Source organism: Heptranchias perlo, chromosome 19 (assembly GCF_035084215.1).
Source record: "Heptranchias perlo isolate sHepPer1 chromosome 19, sHepPer1.hap1, whole genome shotgun sequence".
NCBI lineage: Eukaryota > Metazoa > Chordata > Chondrichthyes > Hexanchiformes > Hexanchidae > Heptranchias > Heptranchias perlo.
Genome location: NC_090343.1, coordinates 5976227 through 5992936, shown reverse-complemented (window position 1 = coordinate 5992936; position 16710 = coordinate 5976227). Strand labels below are relative to the sequence as shown.

General features: G+C 46.2%; 1 protein-coding gene across 1 annotated transcript in view; it reads left to right on the top strand.

Moving 5' to 3' along the window:
• The first annotated feature begins 2011 nt into the window (after nucleotides 1-2011).
• Nucleotides 2012-16710, top strand: part of unm_sa1614 (un-named sa1614) — a 214571-nt gene continuing 199872 nt past the window's right edge. The window contains exon 1 of the mRNA XM_068000226.1: nucleotides 2012-2412. Coding sequence (XP_067856327.1) covers nucleotides 2287-2412 — 126 coding nt within the window. The 5' untranslated portion in view covers nucleotides 2012-2286. The remainder of the gene's footprint in view (nucleotides 2413-16710) is intronic.

Here is a 16710-nt window from a genome sequence, read left to right as displayed (position 1 = left end):
GTAGGAGTGGAGGGGAAATGATGGTGTTTTTAAGATTAAAGATCAATTAATTGTGAAATGTAAATATGCTTAAAAGTAACCAGAATGCAGCATATTTTGTAACCCTAGCTCTTAGAAATGCACCGTCAATTTTATGCCTTCAATGTTTGGATTTTCCCCTTCAGGCTTTCTTGAACTTGTTTTGTTTCCTCCAATAGAAGTGAAAGAATGTTGGGTATACCTACAATGTAAGTTACAAACCCATTTAATGTTTGTTTTCACGCGTCAAAGCCTTATACTCAGGGTCATTCTTGAGGTGGCAACCTTTTGAGAGCTATGTCAGCTTTTTTGAATTGTAAACAATTTTACAACACCAAGTTATAGTCCAGCAATTTTATTTTAAATTCACAAGCTTTCGGAGGCTACCTCCTTCCTCAGGTGAACGATGTGGAAATCGCTTTTTTGAAGCTATTTAAAATAGCTTTTTTGAAGCTATTTGTCAGCTTTTGCTAGCTTTCTAATTTGGCATATATTCATCCTAGTGAATGTACATTGCACTTTTTCTGTATCCATAACATCCCTTCTATAATGGGGTGCCAAACACAATACCTCATCTGTGGCCTAACTCAGTGTTGTGCACAGAGTCATCATGGCTTCCTTGTACAATTGGCCAGAGTTGGAGGAATGCAGAGTTCTTGGAGGGTTGCAGGGGTGGGGGAGGTTACAGAGATAGGGAAGGACAAGCCCATGAAGGTATTTGAACACGAGGATGAGAATTTTAAATTTGAGATGTTGAGGGACCAGGGACCACATCAGGTCAGCGAGCACAGGGGTGATTGGTGAACAGGACTCGGTGTAGGATAGGATACGGGCACCAGAGCTTTGGATGAGCTGAAGTTTACGGAGGATGGAGGGATCTCGGAGGTGGTGGGGAGGTTGGTATCAGGCAGTTCCAAGGCATGGTTTTTCTGTGTGCAGCCGATACTGGTGCGGGCTACTTCAGTGCAAACCAATCTTGCAGTGTGTACAACGCCTGTTTCAAGCATGGGCACTGTACGACGATTTTTTGTCCTTTCCCGATATGGTTGGCGGCACACTTCCAGATGGAAATGCAAGCACATTTCCTGCCCGCCATATTGGGGCCTTAGTAGGCCCATTAGCCGTGGAAAAAAACAGATGCTGCGCAGCCGAATCAATAGGCCGTTAACTTTTCAGGTGGGATTCTTAGTCAGATTTTCAGTATTCAGGAATTTTCTTTATATGAATGCAGTAAATTCTGTTGTACTTTACACTTGATTTTTAAGTAGTGCATTCATGATGCAAATGTGGCACAAAAAGACATGCGTAGACTTGTTGGTGTGGTGCTACTTTAAACTGTGCCGGAGGAGCAAGACTTAACTAAAGCAGTGATAAATGACCCGATCATCTGCTTTTGTGACGTTGGTTGAGGGATAAATGTTGTCCAGGACGCCAGGGAGAACTCCCCTGCGCTTCTTCGAATAGTGCCATGGGATCTTTTACGTCCATCTGAGAGGGCAGACAGGGCACCAGAACGATGGCACCTCCTACAGTGCAGCTCTCCCTCAGTACTAGCGCTGGGAGCGTCAGCCTGGATAATGGGGCTCAAATCTCTGGAGTGGGGCTTGAACCCACCATCACCTCCTCTGACTCAGAAGGTGACAGTACTACCAACTGAGAGCCAAGGCCGGTTGACCCTGGTTGCGTGCAATAAACAGTCAATATATAAACATACTACACACACACTTACAATTAAGGTCAATGAAGTATGAGGTGCGGATGCCCAGAAAACATCTGGCCTGGATCCTGACCGACTGAAATGCGCGAGCGAGTCAGGCAGTGTGCGCGCGGCAGGACCGTTGGAGCCGGGCGGGCGGGCGAGCGGCGCGAGGGGGGAGGAACGTTGGAGCCGGGCGGGCGGCGCGAGGGGGGAGGAACGTTGGAGCCGGGCGGGCGGCGCGAGGGGGGGAGGAACGTTGGAGCCGGGCGGGCGGGAGGGCGAGCGGCGCGAGGGGGGAGGAACGTTGGAGCCGGGCAGCGAGCGGCAGGAGCGTTGGAGCCGGGAAGCGGAGCGCGCGCCTGCCTCGACAGCATTTCCTTCCCTGTTTCTCTGCGAGCCCAGCACTGCCGACGGAGGCGATCGGCTGAACGGACGGACGGGACGGGACGGAACATTCGGGGGGTCTGTCGGTGATCCTGTCTTCTTGAGAGGGTCTCCCGATCTCTTTTCCTCCTCCTCATATATTAATTTCTCTTTCTAATTGGACGGAAAACAAAACGACATTGAAAATGCCGGAGGTGATCTCAGTGCAAGAATTTATCTCCGAGACTCTGGAGGACCACAGCTCCCCGACAACCTCCTCCTTCACCACCAAAATGGCAAACTGCAGGAACACAGTGACTACACTCGAGGAGGTAACCTCTCCACGGGCTGTTGCATTTCACTGACATGTTTTTCTGTGTGTCTCTCCTCTCTGTCGGACACCTTCTACGGTTCTTCTCATTCTTTCTGTCGAACTCTTGTCTCTTTCTGCTCCCTTCCTTTCTTCCAGTTTTCCCTGCATCGTTGCCTCGGATTTTAAATGCCGAACTGTGGGTCGGAACACAGTTCCTGCTGCCCACCTCTGCAATACTCTACATCGCCTTCGAGCATCCGTCTTTTTGATGTTGAAGTCTGTAATTGTCTATTCTTTCCTAGCAATGCTTTGATCTGTCATTTTTTTCCTCCCTTTTGTTTTTTCTCCCCCCCCCCCCCCCATAGTCAAAATGGCAAACTATAGGAACACATCTGTGCTCTTTGGCCATTACAGCGCCTTTTAATCTAATGTATTTATTTGGTGTGGGAGCAGATTAGATTCCCTGCACTTTAAATAACTGTGTTTTCCTTCTGTAATTTCCTGCGTCTTCCCTCACATCAGAACTCAATTATTATTATGCACGTGTATGTATGTTTTCTTCTGTAATCTCTCCATTTTTTTCTGCGAGCATTGCTGGTAATATGATCGTGATATATGGCTTTATTGTGGTGCAGGGAGCCCAGAATTTCCCTACCTGCGGAAGATCACTGCATTGACAACAAATGAGCCCCTAAATCTTTGATGGTTAGACATGTAAAATTGTCAGTTGGCAATACATTGCCATGAAATTTCAACATCAAATTGTGAATGAGTTAAACGTGGCTGTGTGAAGTATGTAAGGTGCACACTTATTTGGGTTTTCAAACTTCACGATAGTGAAATAATAATACATTGCAATGAATTATCATTTGTCTTGTCAGGATACTTGGCTTTAAAAGAAATAACCTTATTTGGTATTGCAACCATGTTTTTTTGAAAAGCTAAGGTGGAGGTGGTGAATAATCTTTAAAGTCATAAATGAGCACATCGTTGATTGCCTTCTGAAACAGGACTTTTAAAGCTTTTAAACTGCAGGAGGTGAGACAGTGTTCTGAATCGCAGGGTGGTTCAATGCTGAATGGGATGGGGTGGTAAATAAAATATTGCCCCAGGAGATGGTGCATTTTGGGTTTTTTTTATAAACAGGGCAAAACTTTCATACTTCATATTTGTGATTTAGTTATTAAATAAATTAAAGATGGTTACCACAACCCTCAGTGGCAAGAGATAACCCAGGATATTGGAAAGGGGAACTACAAAGAACCCCCTCTGGAAGACCTGGTAAACCAATACTGTGTGTTGGCTATTGAATTTCCCAGATAGCTATACTGCAGATAATTTCTTGTTTAGTCTTAGGCAAAGGTGTCTTTTTTTTGTCACTTTCCCAAATCAAGCTAAGAGCCTGTGCAGGATCCTGGCAATTGTACCCCAAGAATCAACTGCTGGAAGGTGCATGAGAACACCCAGTGGTGACTCTCCTGATTTTTCTGCTTCCCTTGCTCCTTGCAGAGAAGCATTTGACTTCTATTTACTGTCTCTCCACAGCAGCACAGATGAGGTTGTCAATTCGCCATGCAGAGAAATGCGAGTGTGAAATTCACAACCTATCACTCCATAATAACCTTATTGTGTCACAATTGTTCATTTTGTAAGTGAACATCACTACACACTGACAGTTGACATTGGCAGCACAAAAGCCATCGCAGAATTGAATCAGACCCTGTATTATATTAAAATTGTGTGTGTATTATGAAAGATACCCTATAATATTGAATAATTTTAAGGCTGCAATCTAAATTCCAGTGCCTTTTGAATTGAGCTCCACTTCAGTATTTGATCCTGGAACACCTCTATTAATAAGGTAAAAAGAAAAGCTGTGAATGCTGGAAATCTGAAATAAAAACAAAATGGTGGAATCACACACCAGGTCCATCAGCATCTGAAAAGCAAAAATATGTTTCAGGTGTAAACTGTGTCAGAACTGGAAGGGTCTCTTTAGATATAAACATTAACCTTTCAGATGCCAGTGGACCTGCTGTGTATCTCTAGCATTTTCAATTAATTACTACTTTATCAATGTATCAATTATTTGTATAATTTGAAACATTAATATCTAGGGTTTGTTTTGGGGAAACAGAGGTGCATTACCAAGTCAGACCTCACAACACCAACTTACATTTATATAGTGCCTTTAATGCAAAAAGCTCTTCACAGATAGATATAAGGAAAACCGATGCCAAACCGGAAGGGAGAAATATTAGAAAGGGTGACCAAAGCTTGGTCAGATAAATGGGTCTTGAGAAAGTTATTAAAGATGAGAAAAGCGGTTTAAAGACATAGAAGTTTAGATAGGGAGTTCCAAAAAGTAGAACTGAGGTGCCAGAACACTTTGCCACCAATGGTGCAGCAAAGGGAGGAGGAATTGAGGTCTGGGAGCAGATCAAGGGCTAGAGGAAATTGCAAAGATAGGGTAGGGCAATGCTATGGATGGATTTATGGATGAGGACAAATTTGTAAATGTAGGACTGGGAAACAGTCTAGGTCAGCAAGGAGAGGGGTGAGTGGGACTTCGGGATTGATTTTAAACCCCAAAAACAGGTGGGTTGATGGCGGGTGGGAGTTGAAAATAGTTGTTTTTGGGTCGCGACCGCAACCCGGTTTTATTTCCGGGTTTAACGTCGGCGTGTAAAAGTACAGGCTTCCCACTGGGAATGCAAAGTCCGAAAATTTTGCAGTTGCGACCCAAAAAACAACAATTTTCAGCTCCCACCCGCCCCCAACCCACCCGTTCTTGGGGTTTAAAATCACTCCCTTAGTGTGGGACATCTGCTCCATCTTTTCGATGAGGTGATAAACTGAGGCCCATCTGGTCACTTAGGTGGGTGTAAAATATCCCTTGGCACTATTCGAAGAAGAGCAGGTATGTGCTTCCGATGTGCTGGCAAACATTTATCCCTCAACCAATGTCACTAAAACATTTGGTCATTTATCTCATTGTTGTTTGTGGGATCTTCCTGTGCACGGTATAGCTGCTGCATTTCCCCTCATTACAGCAATGACTACACTTCTAAAGTACTCCATCGGCTGTGAAGCATTTTGGGACGTCTTTCTTTCTTTCTTTCTTGCTTTCATGCTTGCTTCCTTCCTTCCCCCCTCCCTTTGATCTTAACGGCAAAGCCTCATTTGCATCTTGTAGCTCCACCTCCCGCCTGGCAGCCGGCCAAATGGACAGACTGGCTGGCGGGCAGAAGGAAACACTAGCGGCAGGAGGCTTTAGCCGGGAACCCTTGGGGACCGTCACCGGCAATCGGGAGAGAACATAAGAAATAGGAGTAGGCCATACGGTCCTCTGAGCCTGCACCGTCATTCAATAAGAGAGGGGGAGATCGGCAATTGTGGTGGGGGGGAAGGAAGCTCTAGTCAGCAATCGGGAGGGGATGAGGTCGTTAATCGGAAGGGGTGGGGGGGAGGAAGCTTCACTCGGCAATCAGGAGTGGGGAAAGTCGGCACTGGTAAGGAAGCTCCAGTCAGCAACCGGGTGGGGCGGCGGCCTGTGATCGGGGGGCTGGGGGGGGGAGGCTGGAGATTAGGGCTGGGGGAGGCTGAAGGGACCTGGGGAGAGCACTCCTGCTTCTCCTGTCCCACAAGGAGTGCTGAAAGAGCCACTTACCTTGGGGAGCCGGCAGCTCTCACCTCTGTTTCACTGCCGAGTTTCCAGAACCCCGTGCAGCACTAGTTAATTTCAAATTAGTCTCTCAATTGCACTGCAGGAGCCTGATTTAAATATGTTAATAAGTGCCCCTCCTCTCCACAGCGGGACACTCGAACGTCCTGATATCCACTGCGGTAAAAACAGATATAAAGCCTTTTGGGGCCTTCTGAGGTCATGAAAAGGTTGTATATAAATGCAAGTTCTTTTCTTTCTTTAATGATGTTTATCAAAATTAGTTTTTACCACCGATAAATTCTTGAATTTTTTTTTAGGTGGTGAATCAGTAAAAAAAATTTCATCCCAAACTTGAAATCTCCAAAATTTCTAGTGTGTTCTTTCCAAAAATCAGATCTGGGATGTGTGTGCATCTGTGGTCAGCATGGCACATAAAGCAAACAATGCATTTTCTGCGTCATTGCTGCACATGCCTTGCTGACCTTGCTGATCTCTGAACCCACTTTTCGTCAGGAAAAGAAATGACGACTGCAATTAGGATTTTTTTTCTAAGGGAACCGGGATCTTCTTTAGGTACTGCTGTGATGAGGACTATATTCTTATACTGCAGCAAAGGTCAGTCTTTCATTCCTAGTTAGGTATGGAATAAGGACATCATTGCAGTGACACAGTTACTGCACTAATAGTCCACTGAACACTTGGGTCATCAATCAAAGCTGACTCAAGTCACATGGCAGTATTTACTAAAAGCAAAATTACCCTGTGCATAATCTCCAACAATTTATTATCCTGCCTGGTGTCCTGGCCAATATTTATCCCTCAACTAACATCACTAAAAAATAGAGGGCGTCATTTTAGCACCCGCTATCGGGTGCGTTCCTGGCGGGGGGGCTCCGAAAATCGGAGAATCCCGGAGGGGGTCGGCAGCCCGACTCCAACCCACCCACTTCCGGGTTCCCCACTGACCCGCCGGCATGCGCGCACAGCCCCCGCTGGTGGGAATCCCGCAGGCAATTAAAGCCAACGGGATGCCACTTGAAGGTATTTATTTTGCTTGTTCAGGTCATTAACTGACCTGATTAAGGGATTATGTGAGGAGGGGTGGGATTTTAGAGCAAACTGGGACTGTTTCCCACACTGGGGGAAACACTCCCAGTTCAAATGGACCTGTTGCAGCCATCAGCCTGTGGCTGCTGCAAAGGTCCATTTGACAGGTGTGGGGGGGAGACCCTCACTCATTGCAGGAGGCCACTCTGTCACTTGGGACAAAGTTTGGCCTCCACCACCCTCCTCCTGACAATCAAAGTCACCAAATTGCACACTGATCCCGGGGTCCAGAGACATGTACCTACCTTGCGGACCCCCTCAGATGTACATCTTCCGGATGGGGGCCGCCGTAGCTGGAGTCATGACCTCCTCGGAGGGCGAACAGCATCACCAGCCTCACCAGCCTCGCCATCCACCTCTGACACGTGGAGCTCCACAACAGAGTGCTTTGACACATCCACCTGTACAGCAGGAGGGAGGGCAACCGCAGAGAGAGATGCGTCGCAGAGGGCACGACCGTTGCCACAGGGACCACAGACCGAGGCTCAGCTTCCTGGACCTCTCTGAGCAGCAGTGCACACGGAGGCTCAGACTCACTCGACATGTAGTCGTGGACATCTGCAGCCTCCTTCATGCCAAGCTGCTCCTGGCTGGCCCAAGCACCATCTTCTTACCTGTCACTGTCAAAGTCACCACTGCCCTCAACAATTTCTCCGCCTCCTTCCAGGGTGCAACCGGGGACATCGGCGACGTCTCTCAGCCGTCTGCACAAAAGAGCCCTGCAAATACACCTACACCCACTCTGCAGTGACACAATGGGTGGCATCATTTGTGGGTCTTCATAGTGATCCTCAGGAAAGGGCATTATTGCACAAACCAGACAAGATTCGCGAAGACATGGCAGTAGTGGTGCCAATATAATATGTAATGTGAGTTGGTCAGAAATTCAATATAAGTAACAACCATGACAAACCCTCAAACACCCTTGTGCATCCCCTTCATGCTCATGACACGTTTGCCTTACGCTGCCTACTGCACATATGTGATGCATGCCCTGTGGCTGCAGCACAGGTTGAGTGAGGCTGGCCGTGAAAGAGATGCACGAGAGGGTGAGTATGAGATAGAGCCATGAGATTGTATGAGGATTGGGTTGAGTGGTAGTGGCGGGATGAGTACTGGCAAGGTGAGTAGGTGCAGGTAAGATGAGGATGAGGGTTGAGTGGGTATGAGGGGTGATGTGACAGAGTAGTGTTGGCTGTGCAGAAGGAGATGTGGGGTGGGGGCGGTGATGTGGCAGACGGAGTGTAGGGGAAAGAGTAAGTGTACTCACTTCGGCTGATCTACTGAGGTCTTTGGAGCGCCTCCTGCACTGTGTGCAGGTGGGCGATATGTTGGTGGTGCAGGTGACCTCCTCTGCCACCTCGAGCCAGGCCTTCTTGGTGGCAGAGGCAGGCCGCTTCCTCCCGCCCGCCGGGGGGAAGATCTCTGTCCTCCCCCTCCTCCTCACCCCATCTATTGATACCTGGAGTGAGGCATCATTAAACTGGGAGCAGCCTTCCCCCTGGGCTGCTCCATGCTGTCATTTTTTCTGTTTGTTGCAGCATCTGTCAGTAGAGGACTGCCCCTTTAAATAGAGCTCCTCCAGCTGATAGATCTTACTGCGCATGCGCAGTCCGTCCGACGCGCAGATCAGCAGTGGGGAACCCGGAGGAGAAGGTACGTGGATCTAATTGGGCTACGATCGCGCGCGGGGCAGACTGATTTCGCCGGGCGTGTTACCCACGCGCCCGATAGCCCCCCCGCCGAGAACCCGCAGCCCTGGTAACATCGGGCCCAGATTATCTGGTAATTTATCTCATTGCTGTTTGTGGGACCTTGCTGTGTGCAGATTGGTTGCTGTGTTTTCCTACATACAACAGTGACTACACTTCAAAAGGTTGTGAACTGCTTTGGGACTTCTTGAGCATGTGAAAAGCACTCTATAAATGTACGTCCTTTGTTTAGTGTATACGATCGATTAGGCTCTATATTGAAATAAGAGACAGTGAACTGACTACTAACAACAACTTGCATTTATATAGCAGTTTCAACATAGAAAAAATTCCCAAGGTACTTCACAGAGGTGTAATAAAAAATATGAGCCGAAGAAGGAGATATTAAGAGGAGTGACCAAAAGCTTGGTCAAAGTTTTAAGGAGGTTCTTAGAGCTGGGGAGGCAGAGTGGTTTAGGGAGGGAATTCCAGGCTGTGGGGTTAAGGTAGCTAAAGGCACGGATCGCCAATGTTGAGGTGAAGGGAGGGGAGATGCACACGAGACCAAAGTTAGAACAGAGATTTGGTGGGGGGTGGGAGGTTGGTTGTAGGGCTGGATGAGGTAACAGAGATAGAGAGGGACAAGGCCACAAGGGATTAAACACTTAATGGTATGCAGTTCCCTTTTAGTGAATTTTAGGGTAAACGTATTTTCTGAAACAGTGTATTTCGAAAGCTCAGTTGCACCACTGAATTTTACAATGCAGCTTTTCTTTGCTGGCCCTGAGCTATTCAATGACTGACATCAATGTCCAGAATGGAAAAGGGTGCTGATCATAATAGTTTCAACTGAGGCATATATTAAAAAGACTTTAAAAACAATTTCTCCAACTGCTTAAAAGACTTTTTTTTGAACTGAAAGCCAAAAGTTGGGGGGGGGGGGGGGGGGCGGTACTTTCTGTTTCAAATACTTTCAGCCCCTCATTATATTATATAATCTTTTGTTTCACGATAACAAAATGTGTTGCACCACTGGTGGGATGTTATTCTGTAGTGTATCTGATCTAAGCAATATTGATGTAGGAAGGCGTTTCCCCAAAGGGGAAAATTCATGGGCTACGATCCTGATGGTTATTCCCCATTCAGCGCAAAATATGCATGCTATTAGAGGGGGGTAGCCCAAGCCCCCACACCCCAGACCCCAACCACCTTCCCTTTGGTTCCTGGGTAAGGGGGTCAATCCAATAAGTATTTCTAAAAAATGACCATTTCATCAGAGGTTTAGACCGCTCCTCTTGCCTCGATTTGGAAGCATCTGACTCAGTGTACTGACCTTCCCCAAATAAGCACGGGAAGCAGGAACTCCCAGCCTCTGAAGCCGTTTCCTGATGTCTTTTGATATTTCAAAGGTGAGCAAAGATTCCACCTCTTACAGGGCAAACCAATAAATCCCAGAATCAACGGGCACCTGGTGCAACCGTGTCCCTGTCATTTTCTGGTGGATTACGCCAGACGCCTGCTGGAGGCCCACCAGGAATCCAGTGGAACCCTGCAGGAAATTCAGGGCTGTCCATAATTTGGTGGGTGCTTCTGTCACTTCCAGCAGAAAATGTTGTGGATGGAAAAATGGGAGGGGCCTGGGCTCAATTAGTACCCATCCAGTTTTCTGACCCCAGCTGCCAAATTCTACTGAAGTCTCAGTAAAGAAGAGGAAGTATCTACCTTTTGCATCCTTATTGTAGTGGCCTGGGTAGGTAGATTTTGGTATTTATAGCTTTAACAAAGATGATTAGTACATTATACTGTTAATCTACAAGCAAAACTGGATCAGGAGTGAACTCAATTCTTGTTTTTGCAAGATGGTCATATATCTTTATCGAAAGGTATTGTTCTTTAGAATCTCAGTCACATTGTCAAATTCATATTGGAATGACTCCTATATGGTCTACATTCTGGAGAGAATTGGGCAGTATAAACTGGTAGTAGGTTTTGTGCTTGTGTTCCCAACATGCAAACAGTCAAATTACTTAGCACCTTGTCAATCAGGCTTACAACTATATATTCAAGCTTATCAGCCGTTTTGTTAGTAGTGGAGCTGCACTATTGCGAGCACAAATGTAAGCAGGATTGATTTTATCTATTGTATTCTGCAGTATTTTGTTTCACATCAGTAAACAGAATAATACAGTCCGAACTGACAAGGACAGTGTTTGGGATACCAGAAGCAAGAAATTGTTTTTCACAAAATATTTGTGCTTTCGTCCTTTTATAGAAATATTAAATGGAATATAAAGATGCTTTAAAGAGAGACTCCTGCTGTAAAACATGAATGATAAATGGTTGAAATAAAAGCACACACGGTGAACTTGGCAGCTCTGTAGAAAATAACTGCTATGTTGCAGCGACTCAACCCAAAGTCACATGCTTAAAGCTACAACCTGAGTGAAGCAACAATTAGTCAAAGCTTGACTCTGAAGCAAAGCCTGAAGAAGGATGTAGGTGGCATCTTTTTAAAAATATCTGGGCTGGATTTCTTGTCTGCCCTCCACCAATATATTGGTGCAGTTTGGGCAGGCGAGTCTAAGAATGGGTCAGGAACACATCCCCATCCATTTTATGCACAATAACAATTTTCTGCTAGATGTGACATCCTGAAATTTCTATTTCAATCTCTCTTTCTCTCTCTCCTCTTCCTCTTTTTTCTCTTTTCTGTCTCTTAGCTCTTTATTTTCGTTTCTATCTCTATTCTCCACCACTTTTTATTCTCCCTTCTCTCTATTCTTCCCCTCTCTGTTTCTACTATCTTTCATCCCCTTCTGCCTCTCTGAAAAAAATGCTCACCTTGAGTGCTGCACAATTTTTTTTTATTCATTCATGGGATGTGGGCGTCGCTGGCGAGGCTGGCATTTATTGCCCATCCCTAATTGCCCTTGAGAAGGTGGTGGTGAGCCGCCTTCTTGAACCGCTGCAGTCCGTGTGGTGACGGTTCTCCCACAGTGCTGTTAGGAAGGGAGTTCCAGGATTTTGACCCAGCGACGATGAAGGAACGGCGATATATTTCCAAGTCGGGATGGTGTGTGACTTGGAGGGGAATGTGCAGGTGGTGTTGTTCCCATGTGCCTGCTGCTCTTGTCCTTCTAGGTGGTAGAGGTTGCGGGTTTGGGAGGTGCTGTCGAAGAAGCCTTGGCGAGTTGCTGCAGTGCATCCTGTGGACGGTACACACTGCAGCCACTGTGCACCGGTGGTGAAGGGAGTGAATGTTTAGGATGGTGGATGGGGTGCCAATCAAGCGAGCTGCTTTATCTTGGATGGTGCTGAGCTTCTTGAGTGTTGTTGGAGCTGCACTCATCCAAGCAAGTGGAGAGTATTCCATCACACTCCTGACTTGTGCCTTGTAGATGGTGGAAAGGCTTTGGGGAGTCAGGAGGTGAGTCACTTGCCTCAGAATACCCAGCCTCTGACCTGCTCTCGTAGCCACAGTATTTATATGGCTGGTCCAGTTAAGTTTCTGGTCAATGGTGACCCCCAGGATGTTGATGGTGGGGGATTCGGCGATGGTAATGCTGTTGAATGTCAAGGGGAGGTGGTTAGACTCTCTCTTGTTGGAGATGGTCATTGCCTGGCACTTGTCTGGCGCGAATGTTACTTGCCACTTCTGAGCCCAAGCCTGGATGTTGTCCAGGTCTTGCTGCATGCGGGCAAGATAATTACTAGCTTAGAGTCAGTTTGTTAGAATTTTGTTTAACTGTTGCTTTTCTGGTGTATGCATATCAACTATAAAACAACTTTCACTTATCTTTTCCTGATGTATCAGAAGGTTTTCTAGATATTGATCTGTTAAGGGAGTTATGCTGTTATTACTCTTCCTGTTCCCGTACACATTTTTAATTTGCTATTTATTTTGATAAAATTATTGTGATTTGTGTGTCCAAATTAGCAACTATTAGTACTTTATTAATCACAGGTATCAACATTTCAAATGTAAAATGTGGTGTTTGTGGATTCCTGAACCCGCACCAATTTAGAGGACGTCTATAGAACACAACTTAACTTCATTTTTTAATATATATATGTATATAACTTATCGATCTCCTGTGCCATTGCACTTGGGGAATCAAGACCAAGGATACTTTTCAGGTCAAGCAGGGCTAGAGGGCAGGGAGATAATTAAACCAAGGTGAGGGAGAGGAGAGGCAGGGTAGGGGACTGGAGATAGTGTGGGGGTGGAAAGGGGCAGGGATAGAGAAGGTGGAGGAGGGGAGGGAAGAGAGTTGGGGTGGGGGTAGGAGGGGTGATGCAAGAGAGGAGAGTGGAAGGGAGGGAAAGGGAAAGGAGGATAAAGGGGAAGGAAGTAGTGAGAGGAGAAGGGAGGGGGTGAAGAAGAGGAGAAGGGAGAGGGGATGGGTGGGGAGAGAAGAGAGGGGGAAAATTGAGGGCAGAAAGGGAGAGAGAAGGGGAGAAGTTAGGATGGGGAGTTGGAGTGGGAGGCAGAGGGAGAGAATAGGGATGGAGAAAGGGAGGAATGGGGAGAGGATAGGTGTGGGGGAAAGAGGAGGGGAAAGGGTGAGGAAAGGGAGGGTGACGAGATAGGATGAGGGGTAAGGAGAGGAAGGGAGATTAAGGGGATATAGGAGAAGAGAAGAACAAGTAAATTGAAATTGAAAGTAAACAAATCCTCTATGATGGAAATAGGTAGGAAGGGAAATTGGGAAAAGGGGAGGGGAGGAGCGAAATAGCTTGAGGGTAAGGGGGCTCTGGTTTCTTGCTACTTGCCCTTGGGGGGAGAGGGTGGGAGTTGGGGAAGTGGATGGAGAATTAAGGGTGTGGTGTGTTACAGTGGATCAAGGGAGAGGGGAGGATAAAGGGATTGAGCAGGTGTGAAAGGAGCTGCCGAGAGTCACATTTTCCCCACATGCAGCCTGCAGCTGTTAGTGGCTCCCTTTCCTGCCACATCATGTCATGCAACCCACTACCTTGCACCTGAAAGGAAAGCAGAAACAAAGACAGAAACAGAAGAGAACATAGAGAGAAGCAAAAGGAGTTAGGGAGAGAGAAGCAGAAGAGAAAGAGAGACAGAAGTAGAAGAAGTGAAACAAAAAAGAACACTAATACGAAGAAAGCAGAGAAAGGTAAGGAAGGGTTCGTATTCTGTGACTTACTGTGTGCAACGCCACGGGAGATTGAAAAATAAAACCAATGCCATATGTAGCACAAGGTGTACAGAGCTTCTTTCCATATGAAGAAGCACTTTTAAATATTGAATGCATTGCAAGAAGATGGTGCTGGCAACTACTGTAACAAGGATAGATGTCTCACAAAATTTATTCTGGCTATTGAAATTTCATCAGGGCATCGATGGATGACGGATTTCCCGTGGCTTCAAACATCTTCAGCTTTGTCTACATTAAATGCTTAGGCTCACATGGAGCGTAAACACTGGCAGGGACATATTGGGCCAAATTGCCTGTTTCTGTGCTGTACATTCTTTGTAAATGACTGTACAGGAGTCAGAATTCTAGGAATAGCTCTGTTCAGCAAGTGACTGTCAAGAGTATTTGAATGGCATAAGAAACTGTTTGTGATAACAATAGCAATTGCATTTATATAGCGCCTTTAATGTAGTAAAACGTCCCAAGACGCTGCCCAGGATTTTAATCAGACCAAAATTGACAACAAGCCAAAGAAGGAGATATTAGGACTGGTGACCAAAAGCTTGGTCAAAGAGGTAGGTTTTAAGGAGCTTCTTAAAAGAGAGAGAGGTGGACAGGTTTAGGGAGGGAATTCCAGAGCTTAGGGCCTAGGCAGCTAAAGGCACTGCCGTCATTGGTGGGGCGAAGGAAGTGGGGGCGATACACAAGAGGCCAGAGTTGGAGGAACGCAGAGTAGGGCTGGAGTAGGTTACAGAGATAGAGAGGGCGAGGCCATGTAGGGATTTAAACGTGAGGATGAGAATTTAAAAATTGAGGTGTGGTTGGACCGGTAGCCAATGTAGGTCAGTGAGCATAGAGGTGATGGTTGAACGGGACTTGGTACGAGTTAGGATACATACAGCAGAGTTTTGGATGAGCTCAAGTTTATGGAGGGGGTAAGATGGGAAACCAGTCAGGAAAGTATTGGCGTAGTGGAGCCTGGAGGTAACCAAAACATGGATGAGGGTTGCACCAGAAGATGGGTTAAGGCAGGGGCGGAGACGGGCGATATTGTGGAGGCAGATGGAGGTGATCTTGATGATGGAGAGAATGTGGGGTCGGAAGCTCAGCTCGGACAAATACGACACCAGGGTTGCTGGTTCAGCCTGAGACAGTGGCCAGGGAGGGGAATGGATTTGGTGGCTAGGGAACAGAGTTTGCTTTATAAAACTGGTTAGGCCTCAGCTGGAGTATTGTGTTCATTTCTGGGCACCACACTTTAGGAAGGATGACAAGGCCTTAGAGGGGGTGCAGAAGAGATTTACCAGAATGGTACCAGGGATGGGGGACTTCAGTTATGTGGGAAGACTGGAGAAGCTGGGGTTGTTCTCCTTAGAACAGTGAAGGTTAAGGGGAGATTTGATAGAGCTGTTCAAAATCTTGAACAATTTTGATAGAGTAAATAAGGAGAAACTGTTTCCAGTGGCAGAAAGGTTGGTAACCAGAGGACACAGATTTAAGGTGATTGGCCAAAGAGCCAGAGGAGACATGAAGAAACATTTTTTTACGCAGTGAGTTGGAATGATCTGGAATGCATTGCCTTAAAGGGTGGTGGAAGCAGATTCAATAATGACTTTCAAAAGGTAATTGATACATACTTGAAGGGAAATAATTTACATGGCTTTGAGGAAAGAGTAGGGAAATGGGACTAATTGGATAGCCCTTTCAAAGAGCCAGCACAGGCATGATGTGCCAAATGGCCTCCTCCTGTGCTGTACCTACTATGATACTATGTTAACTTGCTGTTATTCTCTGTTGCAATATAGTTACAGTAGTTCTTTTGTTCTTTGAGTAAACATGGAGGTATGGTTTAAGCACCAATAATACTTGGAGTTCAGCTCCAGTCATAGATATGTAGAGGACTGAGAAGCCAGGCACATATCTAGTGCTGGATAGAGTGATCTATTGTCATCAAATCCATTGGTCTGCATGCCTTTGAAGGTCTGCTGAAGACTAGCCCCACTTCATATTGTTTCAAAACAAAAGTATTCTTCTGCAACAATGACAGTGGATGTGTGTAAAAAAACAGTCCCTCTCTGGCACACAAAATCATGAGAATGGAAAATTGTTCTGATTGAGTTTTTCTTTCTATTCCATAATAATTTCCTGGTTTGACCAATAAAATACAGAGAAGTCCTGTTGATTGCAACATATCAAGACAGGCAGAAACAATGCAGTTAAATGAGGTTGAAGTATCATTTTGGCTGCCCAGATGGCCAAGCTTTTGAGTTTTATCTAAGCATTATCTGGTGACCACAGGTTTCTTGACTCTGTAATCAGTGATATTTTAAATATGGCTTGGTTGGACTGCAGTTCTGCTCTTAGAACCATAGAAAAGATACAGCACAGAAGAGAGCCATTCGGCCCATCGTGTCTGCGCCGGCACGAAGAACAACCAGGTGCCCATTCTAATTCCGCCTTCCAGCAGCCGGTCTGCAGCCCTGCAGCTTACAGCACTTTAGGTGCAGGTCCAGGTACTTTTTAAAAGAGTTGAGGGTCCCTGCATCTGCCACCAATTTGGGCAGCGAATTCCATACACCCAGCACCCTCTGGGTAAAAAAGTTTTTCCTCATGTCCTCTCTAATCCTTCCGCCAATCAGCTTAAATCTATGTCCTCTAGTTCTTGAACTCTCTGCTAGGGGAAACAGGTACTTCCTGTCTAC